General features: G+C 26.7%; 4 protein-coding genes across 4 annotated transcripts; 3 read left to right on the forward strand and 1 right to left on the reverse strand.

Annotated features, from left to right (window-relative positions):
- Positions 1 to 1,604: 1,604 nt before the first annotated feature.
- On the forward strand, positions 1,605 to 1,814 carry OCT59_011313 (uncharacterized protein; the record flags this gene model as incomplete). The annotated part of the gene is made up of 1 exon (XM_066136419.1): positions 1,605 to 1,814. The coding sequence occupies one exon, from the start codon at positions 1,605 to 1,607 to the stop codon at positions 1,812 to 1,814; it is 210 nt and encodes a 69-aa protein (XP_066001042.1).
- Positions 1,815 to 1,837: 23 nt separating this feature from the next.
- OCT59_011314 (uncharacterized protein) lies at positions 1,838 to 2,971 on the forward strand (the record flags this gene model as incomplete). Its single annotated transcript, XM_066136420.1, has 4 exons — positions 1,838 to 2,068; positions 2,144 to 2,344; positions 2,510 to 2,598; positions 2,728 to 2,971. The coding sequence occupies 4 exons, from the start codon at positions 1,838 to 1,840 to the stop codon at positions 2,969 to 2,971; spliced, it is 765 nt and encodes a 254-aa protein (XP_066001043.1).
- A 2,688-nt stretch (positions 2,972 to 5,659) lies between these two features.
- Positions 5,660 to 7,129, forward strand: OCT59_011315 (uncharacterized protein; the record flags this gene model as incomplete). The annotated part of the gene is made up of 4 exons (XM_066136421.1): positions 5,660 to 5,734; positions 5,810 to 6,048; positions 6,254 to 6,272; positions 6,362 to 7,129. The coding sequence occupies 4 exons, from the start codon at positions 5,660 to 5,662 to the stop codon at positions 7,127 to 7,129; spliced, it is 1,101 nt and encodes a 366-aa protein (XP_066001044.1).
- A 7,844-nt stretch (positions 7,130 to 14,973) lies between these two features.
- Positions 14,974 to 17,314, reverse strand: OCT59_011316 (uncharacterized protein; the record flags this gene model as incomplete). The annotated part of the gene is made up of 6 exons (XM_025332316.2): positions 14,974 to 16,007; positions 16,084 to 16,263; positions 16,337 to 16,388; positions 16,463 to 16,504; positions 16,602 to 16,630; positions 16,702 to 17,314. 6 exons carry the CDS (start codon positions 17,312 to 17,314, stop codon positions 14,974 to 14,976), a joined length of 1,950 nt encoding a protein of 649 aa, XP_025173790.2.
- Between the last annotated feature and the right edge of the window lie 543 nt (positions 17,315 to 17,857).

Here is a 17,857-nt window from a genome sequence, read left to right on the forward strand (position 1 = left end):
AGCGTAACTAAATAAAAGTGGAAATATGGTCGCAGATCCATAAGTCTTCATTGTTAAATCATATGAAATCTGCAGATTGGCACAAAATGTCCCACTGTCCGTCTGACACATGATTATGATCAACAATATAAATTATGTAGCATCCAATAATTATTCTTCTAAAAACATACTGTCTCTGAAAACATGTATATGTTTCCCAGTTTGGCAATAGTGTGATCATACTATTCCAAATATATTCACTTAATTCATATGCTTAGTCATCACATACAACGTGAAATCAGATTTTTATAATATAGATTATAGTTATATAACTTATAGTTTATAACTTATAACTTCTTCTGACATCAAAAGAGTAAAATGCAATTTAAGGTCTCCTATGTACTTTTATATATTGCATATTAAATTGGAGGATTAATAAACAAGTTTTTTTGTGAAGATTAATTTCGTTGATCTTTTTTTTTCTGGAAAAAAAGACAGAGGTACATATAAACTTATTTACACAGTGAAATTCAATAAACCGGATCTTCAATAAACCGGATTTGGGCCAAACTGGACTTTTTTGCTGGAACTAAATCACGTATATTAAAATAGTTTGAGTTTACTAGTAAATCAATTTTCTAACCAGATATAGTAAAATGATTCGATAAATCGGATCACGTGATCATTAACCAATAAAATTTATGTAACGTGATGCGGTAAATCTTAATTTTGGCCAAAAAAAACTCTTTCCGATAAATCCAATTTTTATTAAAATGGCGCAGTAGAATATTTTTATTATTACAAAATAGACGTCTTTATTTTTTTTTGCTTGCTAATACCCTTTATTTTAAACTTACAACTCGCGAATATATATAAGTCACTCCATATCTTCTAGTATATACATATGGTAAAAGTTAATACTTTTAATAAAATTATACAGTCAAGAGACAACGTCTTTTTACCCCTTTACGTAATATACAACCCAGCAGTTATATAAGAGTTTTTTATTTTCTACTGTAGCTACACTATACATTTGAACCTTTATATTTTAATATTCAAAATATAAATTTTTTACTATCTTTTATTATTATATATTCCTTAAAATGTCTTCCGAAAAATTTTCTTTGGAAAATTTTTTTTCGAAAACTCCTTTGCAGGTATCCCTGAAAAAATTTCACGTGACCAAACCAAATCGATCAGGTTATAACAAGATATATGAAATACGCTGATCAAGGAGTTTCTTTTTTGAGCTCGCTGATCAAATTCCGTGCACCAATAATATTCATTTAACGATACACACAAATGATTATCAAATGAACACAAAACCTATTAGTTACAAGAACACGAGTTCCTTTCCAAACAACAAATACCAAATTAGTTGTATGCTCACACACTTTTTTTCTTTACAAAGAGTTATACCCTGATGTGTCCAACAAAAATATTTTAATATGCTTCGAAACAAATTATTGGACTGAATTAATATTATAGAATCACGTGGTTCGTTGGTAACGACCAGAAATATTCATACTAAAACATTCTTTAATTTTAGCTACAAAGAATATAGATTTTATTTTGGAATTTATATACCCTGTTCTCATATTCAATCAACTCCAGACACTTTCTCTATGTTAGGCAAATGTAAAATTTCTGCTCCTTTTATTATGTTACGTGATAGATGTGCTTGTGTCAATCACCAACCACAATTTTTTAAATCCAACATTTTTCATAATATTAAACCCAAAATTGAACACAAAGATAAAGATACTACTCCTGATTTTACTAATAGTAAAACTTCACATGCTAATCTGTTGTATTTTAGATGGTTAGCTGGATGACAAAACATATTTTCTCTAAAAGAATGGGTATATCCTTTATTTCTTCTTACCATGCTCGGGACAATTCATCTGTCCTCAAATTTCACAACAAACACATGTACAGAAAAAGATTATCTAATTTTGAAAAGATTCCAAGTCCTAATCTCCGTACACAGAAATGGCAAGAAATACGCTTCAATCGCGCTTATCATCGCATTTTTAGTAAGATGAAATTATCTCCTGGACGTACTGCTCAACACTCAGATTATTTGGCTGTAGGACAAAAATAACAATTCCTATTCATTAAATCACAGTATATCAACAAACCAATCAAACATTTATTATACAAGAAGGCTAATATCGCTCCGAATGCTGACGATTACAAATTCTTTATACCTTTCTATGTAAATAATTCCCAACACGCTAACACAATTAAGGAGAATGTGAATTTTCTTGATGCTCGCATTCACATTTCTCCCACCTTACAAACCTTTGATGATTCAGTTCCTTGGGTTGAAGAATATAATCCGATCCCTAACATGTTTATCCCAGTAAAATACTGAGATATTATTCCAAAAGATCCTATTTATATTTTAACTGATGAAGGTAAAACTTATATTCCACCTGGCTCTCGACAATGGTTCACTCATATGTATAATTTAGAATGAAGAATTAGAAGACAATAACGCTTTGATGAAATTGACCACAAACAATAGGCTGAAGCTATTGCTTTAGAAAATTTACGTAATCAAAAAAACATATCAAGGGCCGCTTATTATGGCACTAGTTTTAAACATCTAGTGACGTGATTACGCGATCAAGATTCTTTTACAAGAGTACAGGATACATATGATGAATACATACGTCATCATATCACAGACAAGAATTACCCTGACCATATTAATAATGAATGAAAACAACGTAATCTTAATAGAAATTTATCTAAATTTTTGAAAAAGTTAAAAAGTGAAACTCCCAATACTTTACACGAGATATCAGATGATACTAAATCTTTAGAACACCAACCTAACAAACACGATTCAACTTGTTTTACTAATACGTCTACAAATAATTCATTACATCCTCACAAACGTCCTCATCCTTCTACTGAAAATGCAGATGACTCCCCAGTAGCTGAACCATCAACTAATACAGAAAAATTTTTTATTCATATGTAATTTTTTATACATTAGGAGTCAAATACCCCTTATCAAGTAGTTTAATCTATTAAAATAATGTGAAACATTCCACTTCTTACAGTATTTACAAGTGGCGACCTTGGTTGAAAGCAAAATACGGATTCTTAATCTTTTTTTTGAATTGTAGTTTTTTCTTTTCTTCTTTCTCTTTTTTTCTTTGACCCATTTGAAATGTTAGCGTAGGACCCCGCCTACTATTAAGATAGGTCACCCTGTGGCCTAACGTAAGGTTTACATATAAAATTCTTTGAAGTTCCTACTATAAAAGGAAATTTTATGTTACATTGTTATGATTTTTTTCCTTTTTAATCAATTAACCAATAGAATTTAAGCAAATCCTAAGGTAAGGTTTCATATGAAAGTGAAATTTTTACCGGTAATATATCTTAGTAGTAGGCGGAATCCTGTTAGCGTAGTCCTAGTATTTTGAATAGTTTGTTCGAAGGGTGAAGTCCCGTAGGGGATTAATTTCCAAAATTCTATACACGCCTATCAGTTACCATCATGTAAATGTTGCTTGACTTTTATTTTGTAATAGTTTTGGGAATACTACTCTTCTAGTAATAAAATAAATAAATAAATAATCTTAATTTTGGCCAGAATTATATAATTATATCCAAAGATAAGATAGATGATAGTATGTAAAATTTACCTGATTTATTAATATCTATTTCTCATCATTACCATCTAATAATAAAGTAAAAAATAAAAATAAAATGATAAATATGAAAATAGTAAATAATATTAGAATCACAGAATCACCGAATTATTTGCTAACCTATATAAATTATCTTATTATCAGGCAATAAAGTGACAACACTACCAAGAACACCTTTTGGTGCACCAATTGAATTTCCTTTGTTCCAAATTAAATTTATTGTATCTAAAATATTAACATCTGGACCAATTCCATCCCAGAAATACCCTATAAAAAATAAATGTCCAGAAAATGTCTACGAAAATGTCCAGAAATTGTCCAGAATAAATCTGGCATGTCCAGAAATTGTCTAGAAAATGTCTATTTTTTGCTACAAATTTGGTACCTAAAATTTTGATATATCCGGATTTTGTCCAGAATTTGTCCAGTATAAAATTTTGGACAAATTCCGGACAGATAAACCTGGGCAAATTCCAGACATATAAAAATTCAGATAATTTGAACTGGACAAATTCTGGACGCTACTTCCAAAAAAGGATAAATTAATTTTGTAAAAAAATGCAAAAAGCACAAGACTGACATTCATAACCTTCTTTGTCATACTAATTAAATTTGCTGAGAAGGCAAAAATACTATATATCTATAATATAAACTTTAAGTTAAAAGCAATTATAATGATGGTCACCTGTTGATCATCTTTTTGTGCTAAATTTTATGAAAAAATATTTCAGGTCAATTTCCGGACAAATTCTGGAAAAATGAGTGTCCAGAAACGAGTGTGTTTTCAGAACAATTTCCGGACATGGTACCTGGCATTTTCTGGACATTTTCTGGACAATTATTTAGACAAATTTTCTGGACATTTTCTGGACAATTTCCGGACACTTATTTTTTATAGGGATACATTAATCCATTATGGTCTATAATTTCCATTTCAAAAGTAAATAAAGAATACTAGGAAGTTCCTCTGGTTACTTTTAAAATATTCCATGAATTGTTTTGTGGATTAAATGTGTAGGCTGTTACTACTTTAAAAACTTTGACGTCATTGAATTCTCCGCATATGAATAACGTATTATTATTTGCACCACCCTTTGCGGATGCAGCATTATAATGTGCAGGAACTTTATTAGTGCTTGATAAATCTTTCACTTTTAAATTTTTAATATTAAAAGGGATAGAAAAATCAATATAAAAAAATCATTTCCAACTTCATTAGATGGGAAACCACCCAAAATATATAATTTATTATCAATAAATGTTGCAGTATGACCTGACCTTCTCTTCGACAAATAGGTTGTTTCTTGGCAATCTATTTCAATTAATAATTGAAATAAAATCCATAACATAATATAAAAAAAAACCTAATAATATAAAAGTATTAGACAGTCTGGTGGCAACAAAGTCGCTGCGTATAAACCTAAGCTAGTTTATTAATTATTTTATTTTTCTAAATTAAAAGTTTGAATAATTATAAGACCATTATATGTTACAACTAAAGTGTATTAAGTTTATGATTATAAATCTTAATACATTAATTTTTTAATATGAAATAATATATCATCTACTAATAAAAATATGTGTAATTTAAAAATATAATATCAGTTGCCAGTAAAATGGTAGAAAAAATTCGGATCGACATGAATTTTGTAATACTATAATTTTGATGATTCCTTATTTATCTAAATGGTTTCACAATGTTTCAATTAGGTAATGAAAATAAAAATGTGCGGATGTAAAAATTGTTGAATCTGATTGGTATGGATTTTAGCCTCAGATGTGCAATGTGCATGCATATTTTTGTATACATTACATTTAGTTCGGAGCTCTGTAATAAAATAAAATAATTTTACGATCACTAAATTTGTTTTAATGATTTTCATTTATTATAAAGTAAATAACAATATTACATATATAACTAAAATTACTGTAATTGACACATTTATTTCATCATTTATAAGTATAGAATCGTTAAAAAGATATTTTAAAAAAAGCCAAGAAATACTAATATGGAAATTTTAAATAAAGCATCCAGAGAAAAGCCAAAAAATTTATGGAAATATGTCGATTCTGATAAATATCATGTAAATGCAATTTCACTTTTTAATTTATTATAAAAATATAAATTAAATAGTAAATAAATTTTATTACATATTTAGAAACATGTTACAATTTCTTCTATTGATTCAGTTATCAAATCAGAAGAAATTGATGATAAAATAATCTATATGGACGAAATAGAAAAAAGAAAAGAAGTATATGGTATATGTGGAGAATGTAATGAACCTGGCACAGGAGAATATTGGTGTCAACCTTGTAATGCAAAAAGATTTGAAGAAAATTTTAAAAATTGGACTAGTGGAAATAAAGAAATTGATGAATTAATACAACATTCACTGTACGTTATACAAATTGTCTTGAATGGATACCTTTTGAGAAATTTCAAAATGTCACTTATATTACCAGAGGAGTCTTTGGTAAAATTTATTCAGCCGAATGGCCTGAAGGAAATTTTTTTAACTGGGATATTGAAAATCAAAAATGGAAAGAAATACAAATCATAAAGTTGCTTTAAAAAGCTTGGATAATTCTTCTGAAATTAGTACAGATTTTTTAAATGAGGTAACTAAATAAAAAAATTAATTTATCATGTTATATTTAAATTTTCATTGTAATTTTTGTTTAAACTTTTTTTTAATATTAATTGTTAGATCAAATCTCATCTTCAGATTTTTATTTGGGATATTATTTATTGCTATGGAATAACTCAAGATCCAAATACCAAAGATTATATGATGGTTTCATATTACTGTGAAAATGGAAATTTAAGAAATTACTATTTAAATAATTCCGATAATATAAAACTTTATCATTTATTAGAAATTGCAAATGGACTGTTAAGTATTCATAATGCTGAAAAAGTCCATAAAGACTTTCATTCATGTAATATATTGGAAGGTAGGGCTATGTATATAAGTGATTTAGGAATGTGTCAACCAGCAAATAATAAAGAGAAATCAGATAAAAAAGGAGTTTATGGAGTATTACCTTATATGGCACCAGAAGTTTTACGTGGATATCAATATACAAAAGCAGCTGATATTTATTCATTTGGAATAATTATGAATGAGTTTCTTTCTGAAGAAATCCCTTTTAATGATATTCCTCATGATCATATTTTAGCTGTTAAAATATGTAAAGGATTTAGACCAAAAATTTCTGAACATATTCCAAAATTTCTTGTAGATTTAATTATGAAATGTTGGGATGCTAGGGCAGAAAATAGACCAATTGCTAAAGAATTGTATCAAACATTAAAGAAATGGGAGGAAATACAGTATAATGATGATAAAATTTCTTCTCAAATGAGTGAATATGAAGATAAAATTAGAGAAAAAAAATCTAAAAACAGATCAAATGGAAATAATTCTGAAAGTATTAAAACTCATCCTCAAGCAATTTATACCATAGACTTTTAAGTTTTAAAAATCTTCCAGAACCAGTAAATTCATCAGATTTAACATCTTTCCAAGTTAATTCAGGTAAATCTTCAACTTTAATTGTGAAAAAAAAGTTCAAGTTTTAATAATATCTAACCTTTTTAATAATCGATGATGTCCAATCAGTATCAGCAAATCTAAGTAAGTGTAAATACTTTTTGTATTTATAAATTATATTTATTTTAACATTATATTGTTGTTTAATTTATAGTTTCAGAATGTTTTGATTGTAAAATTTAGTGAATCAGGTAAAATAATTTATTTGGAGTGATTTATTAATTAGTTTCCGTCTAATTCGTTTAATTTATTTAATTATTCCTAATAATAGATCTCAATGAAATTAATCAAGAAGAAAATAATTTGATTGATGAGCCTTAAATAACAATTTGTTTTTCAGGAATAGTCAGAATAATAATTTAAAAATTTTTATTTAACTTGGTTTATATTTAGTAATCAGTATTATATCATAGTATGGAAGAATCAAATAAGTAAAAAAAAAAATATCTTATGTTAAAAAGAGACGCCAATTTTGATTACAAACGCTAAAAAGCGGAATGCTTGGAAAATGTCATTATGATATCACGATAAAAAATTATGATAGAAAAATCTTAGGTTAGCTTGTCTATTAAGAAAGCTGCAAACAAACAAATAATTATTCTTTATATTTAAAAGTCATTTATTTTTATATTTGAATAAGTTTAAATAAAAATTTTTTTTTGTTTATTTTAAACTTATTTAAGACTTTAATTGAATTATTTTTAAGATGGGTTAAAATAATCATACATTTTTTTCATGAAACAAAAACTGCAGTCGGTATCCACAGTAATCGCACCAGGAAAATATTCATTTATCACATAATTTCTTTATTTATTCCAAAGCTTAATAGATTATATATTCACGATTAAAGAATTTTATCTTCTAAAATTCTTCTGCGCTAATTTATTTAATTGATTACTATTAACCAATTATTTATTGACTAAAGTAAAGTATTGAATTATATAAATAGATAAATCACGCCATTCACAGACTATCGGATCAAAATTAAAATAGTACAAACAAAACGTCATTATTTAATTTTACAAATGAAAAAATTATTTTTAATCGAAATGAAAATAAAAACTATTTATTACATATATGTAATAAGTGTTACTTTCACAAAATATAAAATACCTTCATAATGAATATTAAACTAATTTTACTAATTATAAATAAAAATTTTTTCAATGTTCTTTTTTCTTCTTCCAAAGTAAGAAAATAGATTTTCTTTGAATAATCAATATTCTTTTTCTTGTTGATATTTAAAATTCAAAAACACAAGGCATAAAAAATATTTTTATAGTAGTTACAATATAAGAATTTATATTATATGTACAAATCTATTTGTCGTACTTTTGCAAAAAATGTTATGTAAAAGATAGTGATTCGAATAAATTAAAAAAAAAAAATCCAACTTGGATATAAATTCGAATATATCCGGATAGAACTGAAATCTGGATAGGATACATAAATAACCTAATACCTGACACTAATATATAAATTCTTTTTTATATGTAAAATTTTTTGGCACTTGCACACAATAAATATACGCAAGTGTTTATACAAAAAGACAGTAGTATTTGAAAAATTCTGATTTTCCGTTAAAAATCATGGTTATCAATGAATATGTGCATAAAATCGATTTACCAGGATCCAAAATCGTTTAAATATTTATTTATTTTTATTATCCAGATTTCGGATAAAATCACGACCATCTAGATATCTGAAAAAGAAAATTTATTCGGTTCATCCAGTAAATATGGCTACGGGCCGAAACACTAGTAAAAGAGAATACTTTTTCCAATTTGCAAACAAATAATTATAATAAGTATATCATTTCGATAAACATTTTTTTAAGCAAGATATCATAAATAGTAAACGCAAATATAATTCGCCATTCTTTTTTATAAATGAATGTTTAATCATTATTAATTCATTAATCATCCTATAATGAAGATTATAATAAAAGGTATTTATTATCATTTATATAATTATTTTTTTTCCGCATGACACTTTTCAAATTTCAACATGCTAGTATCTTGAGTTGTTCTTATAGCAATCACTACTTCATTATTAATTACTATAGGGTTGATCATAATTAATAGTTATTCGGCACGAAGTGCCGAATATTGGGTAAATCAAATTTGATTGGTTGATCCAGCTCCGCAGGAGCCTGAGATCAACTGATCAAATTTAATTATAAGCTAGCATTAGTTATTCAGCTAAAAGTGCCGAATAAGTGATTTGTCCGGTATCATGTGATTTATATGTAACATTTAAGCTTTTTTTTGCCATTTTAAGACTTTTTTTTAATAAACTTTTTTTTTACTAAATAAACATTTATATCGTCTCTTGACTCTTCTAATGGAAAATATTGATTTTATTAACGATAATGTGAGTTTTATATTTAAATTATTATGATTGTTATTAATATTTTTAAAATTAATAATATCTGATATAATATTTTAGTCATATTTCAAACCAACGGCTGAAGAGCTTGCAAAATTTTAACAAAGCCGCGTACCATTAAATACAACTAGATGTACTGAAAAATGGGTCAATATTTTGAATTCTTGGCAAAATCATCAAAATGTTGGTTATACGTATACACTTGAATCACTTTCTTCTAATGAACAAATTGTAAAGGAAATGTGTGAATTTTTATATGGTGTTAGAACAAAGAATATTCAAGAGCATCACTTAAAAATGCAGTTGCTTCAATAATTCGCCACCTTAAAAATTCAATACCATATTTGGATTAAGAATTGTGCTATCTAATTTATAATTATTTATATTCTTTTTTTTATTGCATTTGGAGTAATCCTCTTTCTGATATCGCTTAATAATTCTCAACTTTTGCAGGTCCTTTTGTTCTTTCATCTCTAATTTAGTTATTTTTTAGCATTACCCAAATTTCTCCTTTTAAATCATAAATCTGCTGCACATAATAAACATATGCAAATTTTCCAAAGTTTCCAAGTTTTCAAAAGTAAAGTTTTTAATGATTTTTATTATTCTTAATTGGTGATCCGCGAGTCAAGTAGCGAAAACGATAATAAAATTTGACGGAAATTTATTAATTAAAAGCCGCATTTCCGAATGTGGGGTTGTTCATGAATTTCTCTAGCCAAATGTTTAAATAACGCCATTTTTCTTTAATGAAATAGTTTTCCACAGTTTTCCCACCAATCTCATGCAAAAAAAATCATAATGTAACATTGGAAAAAAGTCCAATTTCTAAGAGATCTGAGATTCGAAAGACAAAAACTAGTTTTATCATACCATATCACTTGTATAATGAGTGTGAAAAAGTCTTGAATTTGTCGAGTTAGAAGTTATTACAGCATAGTTTACTAATAAAATAAATCAAAAATAAAGCAATATGCATGAAAGTTTAGTGAAATATAAAAAAATTTCCATAATTTGTACTTTTAAAACCTTAGTTTACCTAATAACATAGTAAATGCCGCGTGCTTCCAAGGTAAACTTCGTCAAAAAAAAGTTTTACACTTTGTAGCTTTGAAAAATAAAAGTGTGACATTTACTTTATTGTTTGTGTTATTTTTAGTAAACTATGCTTATAGTTTTTGTTACATCAGAAATCATTAAAGTCGGCGTATTATGACAAATTAGTATATGATTTGCGTCAAATTTTATATGTAATTTCTCTAGTTGACTCGCGGATCGTCAATTAAGTATAGAAAAAATTTCTTATTTAAAAAAGGTTTTCCTTTCGATTTAAAATTAATTCCCACCAATTCATATCAAATTCGAATTAAAAATATAAATGAAATCTGTTATTTTATGCTTTTTTTTTATTACACCCATTTGTAATTCAAATGGTTTTAACTTGTGGAGTATATTTTATGGATAACAATTCTAAAGAAAGAATGTTGGTAGATCATGGTCAAGGTTGTATTCAATTTTAACTTATGTATAAATAATTTTGAGATAAAAATTAATTGTATGTTATTGAACGGGGCGTCAAAATATCAGCCGAAGGCCGATATAGCCCCGTTCAATAACAATATTATTATACGTGATATTAGGATTAGTGCGTGTGCTAATATAATTATATTGTCGATCATCATTAAAAATATCGGGCATGATAACAAAAATATCGGTACAATGAATTCCGCACAATCCTAATGAGCGTGTAATAATTGATATTATTATTGTTATATGGATGTTAGTTCAATATGAAAGTAAAAATGACTGTTTTAAAGAAGCCAATTTAGCAATTAGAAACAAATGCACAGAATTGAAGAATGGATCGGATAAAGAAAAAATAAAATGCAAGTATATTTTATGAACTATATAACTAGATACCTGGTCTCCTAGCGTGTAATGGGAATATATTTAGATTACTGTATTTATTTATTGATCATTATAATTTTAATTATAGTTGCAATACGTTTGACTTTGTGCCAGCTTGAAATGGCAAAGTTTGAAATACCAAGAGAATGTGAAAATATGAATGAATATTCTGGTGAATGTGCTGTCACATTTATATTTAGAGTGAAATCATCACTATGAATGAAATAATTTGTTGTGTTAAAGATCGGCAAATTACAGTATTCTTACGAACGAACGTAAATTTTTTGATATTATTGGTTTAACACGTTATAACATTAATGTTTTTTTATAAAATTTATTAATTACAAATAAAAATTACAATTTTTTATATTATTAATAACATTACTTTTTTCATTGACTAGTGATTAAATTGCATCAAATTTAACTATATCCTGAGGAAATATTTACTAAATGTTCAAGTCAGGTTCGATTTAAAATTGATTTCCATACAATTATCAGTTTTAAAATTAGAGAAAATGATTTTTTTTGCAAAGTTTATCAGAATTTCGTTCTTTGAATTGTTATTTATTTTTTTTTTATAAGGTTCTTAGGAGATAGTTCGCAAGGTCCATTGCTTAGATAGTGAATATCAGTCAAAAGAATCTTATATTGCGAACTACTTGCATGAAGTAGTGCTGGAGTGGTGTATCCATTCTCAATAGATTTAACAAAGACTCCTAGAGTATGGTCCTTGTTATACCTATGAAAATCTAATTAGGAATGAAAACACTACATTAAAATTTTCAAATATTCAAAAGGATTACCTTATGAGGGCTCCTTCAAATTCTCGGATTTCGTTTATTCCCACTTTTGTGGTGATATAATTCTTACATTGAACCAAGAGGGTATGTTCTTTAAATGGACTAAAAAATATCGATGCGCGAACCCCTATACCAAGTAAAATAAAAGCAAGTAAACATCATTACAATGTGGATGCAATAACCTGAGGTCGGTCTCAAGTTACTACAAACCATACACCTATTCATCACAACCATAAAGGATTTCGAATACCCTATGAAAAAAAATCATCCAATTTTTGTACGATATTTGTTCAAGTTCGTGTGGAAATTGTACAATTATTGCAGATTTTTGGATAAAAATAGCTATGAAGTTTTTCAAAGCATATTAAAAGTATGCAATTTTTGTACAACTTAAATTTAGAATATAGAAAATGTTCAATTTTTGTGTGATCTTTATACAACTTAAATCTAGGATACAGAAAACATTCAATTTTTGTACAATAAAAATTGTGATTATTGTACAACTTGAAAATAGACTTAAATTTAGGATACAGAAAGCAATTTTTGAGTAATCCTACTATACTACTTTCCATCTTACCTGTATGGTTACATTTGACCACTTTTAGGGTCAAATAGACCACTTTTAACCATTACAAATAGATTTCCTAAGTAAAGTGATTTATGCAGTAAGGTTACACAAATTTCAACTGCATATTTGCTTATAAACGGGCATCTTTCGGACCCATTGGTGAAATTTTTGTATCATCTTGTAACTAAAAAAAAGTCAAAAACTTTTTATTAGGTTACACAATTAGTTCTGACTGGAATTATAATTTGGCCAGAATTATGCGGTAAAAATTAACTCTTAAATTATATATGTTGATCACGTGATCTGATCGTCAAAATAAATATGATGACGCGAAATGTTTTTGTTTATGTTTTTTTAACCTTTTAACTTTTCTTCAACTTTCTTTTAAAATATCAGGTAAGAAAAACTTGTGTTCTTTATCTTTTTATTTTCCTAACTTTTTACATTTTAATGTTACTAACTTGCTTTCTTCACTAACTTCATACTTTTTTTTATTACTAACACTAATAATTTACTTTTTAACACTACTAATTTGCTTTCTTCACTAACTTCATACTTTTTTATTTATTTAATACTAATAATTTACTTACACTAATAATTTACTTTCTTCTTTGATACTACTAATTTACTTTCATGTTATTAACATACTTTATTTTATTTTATTTTCTTACAAATTTTTATATTTATGATTATATCAAATTTAGTATTTTATTTATGAAATATTGTGTATATTTTTTATATTTTAAGTCAATAAAAATTCATAATTTCACTTTATAAATTGCCTGTTATTACTGTAAAATTTAACCTATAATTCCTAAAATATGGCCTAAAATTTGGCTCAGAAATCACACAATAATTGTATAAATTCAGGTCAAAAATAGGATAATTATTGAATGAATTACCATGCAATAATTGTGTGATTTATTGCAATTTTTAGCACAATTATTGTATGGTCAAATATACAGAAATCGTAGTGAATTTAATTGAATGATTTTTCAACAAAAATCACACAGACTTTTTTCATAGGGATAATAAGGCTAAGCAGAGAAGGACGTTCACTAAACTATTACCCAACATGTAATCTATAGAGCCACGATGCGCTTCCAGTCCCTATTACCTAGTGGCAGCTTAACTTCAGGTATATATGGCCATCAATCTACTTAAGAGATATAATATAACTTACCTAGTGCGACTAACACATAATTTCGTTTATTATAAACGCAACTCTCAAACTGAGAACCCTTTTCTACTGAAGAGGTCATTGTTAATAAGTGAAAACAAATATAAAAAAGTGAGTCTTTAAAGTTTAAAAATAATACACAAAAACACGACACAAAAAAATAGACTTACTTTTATTCTAAATTTGAAAGTAGAAGCGCGGTTTGGTCTCATGACTATATGTTTGAAGTTTGATTTTATGATAAAACTCTTGGCGGACATTTGATTGATAGATCTCGTAAATGAAATTTATAAATCGATTGGTATTAACGTTAAAATGCGATATAATAAAATCTTATAAATAATAATAATCCTAATTTTGCTTATTACCCACACTTTTAATAAAAATTCTTATTAAAAATGATTTATATATTAAAATGTAAATTAAAATAGAAAAATAATTTATAATTTAAAATAAATTTTATTCAAAAATAATCGTTTAAATTTTATAATAATAACGCATGTTACTAAAAAAAAAAAATTATTATTTTAAGTTTTACGAGACATAACATTTTCATAGGACGTTCTAGCTTTTGGGTATTAATTTGAAATTATTTTTTTATTAATGTTATCAAAGTGTTTTTTACTGGGGGTGATCATCACCGTTGGCCAGAATTATCAAATTTTACCGGTACTATATTTTTTTTAATGCTGGTCGATCGACATGATTTCAGTCACCAGTGATCATTACCCCCGGTGATAGTTAGAAAAATTCTATCAAAATATCATATTAGCATCTGAGTAAGATAAAAGCCACACTGATTAATGAAATTAGTCAATCGTACGGTCACTCGTACGACCTAAAAATTACGTAACATTAATTCCCTGATTTTTTATAAATTACATTTTTTACTATTTTTTTATTTAACTTATTTATATTATATTTAATTATTACTCGTAGAACTAGTAGATTGTTTATTATTTTGTAAAATTATTTGTTTCAAATCTTGAATTTCTTGTTTAAGTATTTGTATTTCATAATTAGCAATTGGAACAGATTCTCGTCCGTGATTATAATTCGTATTAATTATTGAAGCTGGAGCGGGAGGTTGTACTATTTCTTGTCCAGGGTGATAATTACTTTCATTTCTATTATCATTATTTATCACTTCAGGTTGTTGTACAATTTCCTGTCCGGGATAATAATTATTTCTTTCGGTTTGATAATTATTATCACCATTTTCATTTCTATTTCTTCTATCTTTAACATTATTAATTACTACGGGTTGTTGTAATTCATTTCTATTTCTTCTATCTTTAACATTATTAATTGCTACGGGTTGTTGTACTTCATTTCTATTTCTTCTATTATTAACATCATAAATTACTATGGGTTGCCGTACTTCATTTCTATTTCTTCTATCATTAACATTATTAATTGCTACGGGTTGTTGTACTATTTCTTGCCTAGGATTAGAATTATTACTATTAGCTTGATTATAATAAACAACATTTCTATTTATATCATTATTAATTAATGAAGCTGGAACGGGTATTTGTATGGTATAATTACTTCCATATATCATTCTATTCATTCTATTGTTACATTTTCTAAGTAAAATGGATACTACAATGATAAATGCACCACCGCAAATCAACAATATTACAGTTACGCCAGTTGAAATTTTATTAGAATTTTGGTCATTATATCCCGAAGAAACCGAAGAAACTTTTGGCGATAAAGATGACGAAGTTGGCGATAAAAATGACGAAGTTCCCGTTATTGCTATTGGTGCTGGTGGTGTTGCTAATGCTAATAATTTGGCTGATGATAAAGATGTTGCTGGTGCTGGTGTTGCTAATGCTAATAATTTGGCTGATGATAAAGATTTAAATTCATTCGTCCATATATATTCGTTTATATTACTGATGTCAAGTAACAGAATATCATTTTCATTATTTTTCTTATAACCTGATCCTATTAAAATTTATTATAACTTGGTTAATATTTTTATTAAACTAATTTAAATAATAGTTTTAAAAAGTATATTTACCAAATGATAATACCATATAATTTCCAATTACATTTGCTTTATGATGACTTCGGGACGCTGGAATTGACCCAGAAGATTTCGGGATACGCCATTCAAAATTTATTAAATTTAATTCATGAAGTTGATCTTGCGTCGCAGAGACAAAACCTCCAAAGGTGATTATTCTTTTACCATCTAATCCTATTAAAATATAATTACATCTTATTTTAAAACACAGAAAATAATTTGATAATATTATTGTTTATATACATACCAAGAACAGCGGATCCTCCATCTTTTTTAGGTGGTATCGTACCTGTAGTTGTCTATAATTTAATAAAAAAAAATGCTTAGTAGTAAGAAGTCTTTTACAATTAATTGATAATTTATATTTACTTACTTTCTTACTCCAATTATTGTTTACTGTATCATATATATAAACCTATATAAATAATTAGTTAAACTAACTAACCCAGAACAAAATTTTATCGGAAAAAAAACAATACTTCAAATTGAAATTTATTTATTGATTTCAATACCTCTGCTAAATTACCGGTATTACTACTATCTAAATAATGATAAAAAAATGACATATATAAAGATAATAAATACAAAGAATTATAGAATTACTTTGCTTACCTATATAAATTATCTTGTTATCAGGCAATAAAATGGAAGAACTCGCCGCTCCAATATTTTGTGTACCAATCGGATTTACTTTTTTCCAAACTAAATTTATTGTATCTAAAATATTAATATCAGATACATCTAATGCACTCAAGATATAGATATCATAGTTTATAGTTGTCATATCACAATCTACAAGAAATGGTTTGTCTCCTGCTATTTTTGGAATACTCCATGAATTACTTCGTGGATTAAATGTGTTAACTAATTCCATAGTAGCATATTTGACATTACTGAGGCCTCCACATATAAACAACGTATCATTATTTGTGCCACCTATCGCGGATCCAGCATTATAATGAGGAGAAAGAGTATTAATATTTGTTAAATCATTCACTTTTAAATTTTGAGTATTAAATGAGACAGAAAAATCGATATAAAAAAATTCGTTTCCAATTTCTTCAAGTGGGAAACCACCCAAAATATACAATTTTTTATCAAAAAGCGTTGCAGTATGACCACGCCGTTCTTTTAGTACATAGGGTGATATTTGGCAATTTATTTCAATAAATAATTGAAATAAAAACCACAATATAATAATATAAAATCGATGTATTTGCAACATATTCTTTTATTTTTTTTTCAAAAAAAAATAAGAATAAGAAATTAATTTTTCAACAAAAAAAAAAAAAAGAAGTTATTATTTTATTGCAATCTGTGTTACATTCCAATTTGAATTTTTTTTTGCAGTTTCTAAAAAGTCAGCTACAATGGGAAAATTAATATTATATAAGTCTTATTATATAATAAAATAAAATCTATCATGCATATATTCGTCAACTCATCGATTATTGTAGTTCTGCTTTGTAGAAAATTTTTTTATTTCACTTAATAGGACCTGCAATAACACGTGTTGATTGTACTACTATCCATAAAAAGTGAATTAATTTAATATTGACAAGAATTGTACGATCAACAATCGAGCCAAAAAATGAAAAAAATGCAACGTTGCACAATCACTACCTGGGTTGTGATATAATAGTACTAGCATCAGATTATTGTCTGATCAGAATAGGATTATAAGGTAATAAAATAACTCTTTTCACCCTTGTTTCGTAATTGTTTTCTACATAAATATGTGGTAATCATTTGTACATTGTATAAATTA

Source organism: Rhizophagus irregularis, chromosome 19 (assembly GCF_026210795.1).
Source record: "Rhizophagus irregularis chromosome 19, complete sequence".
Classification (NCBI taxonomy): Eukaryota; Fungi; Glomeromycota; class Glomeromycetes; order Glomerales; family Glomeraceae; genus Rhizophagus; species Rhizophagus irregularis.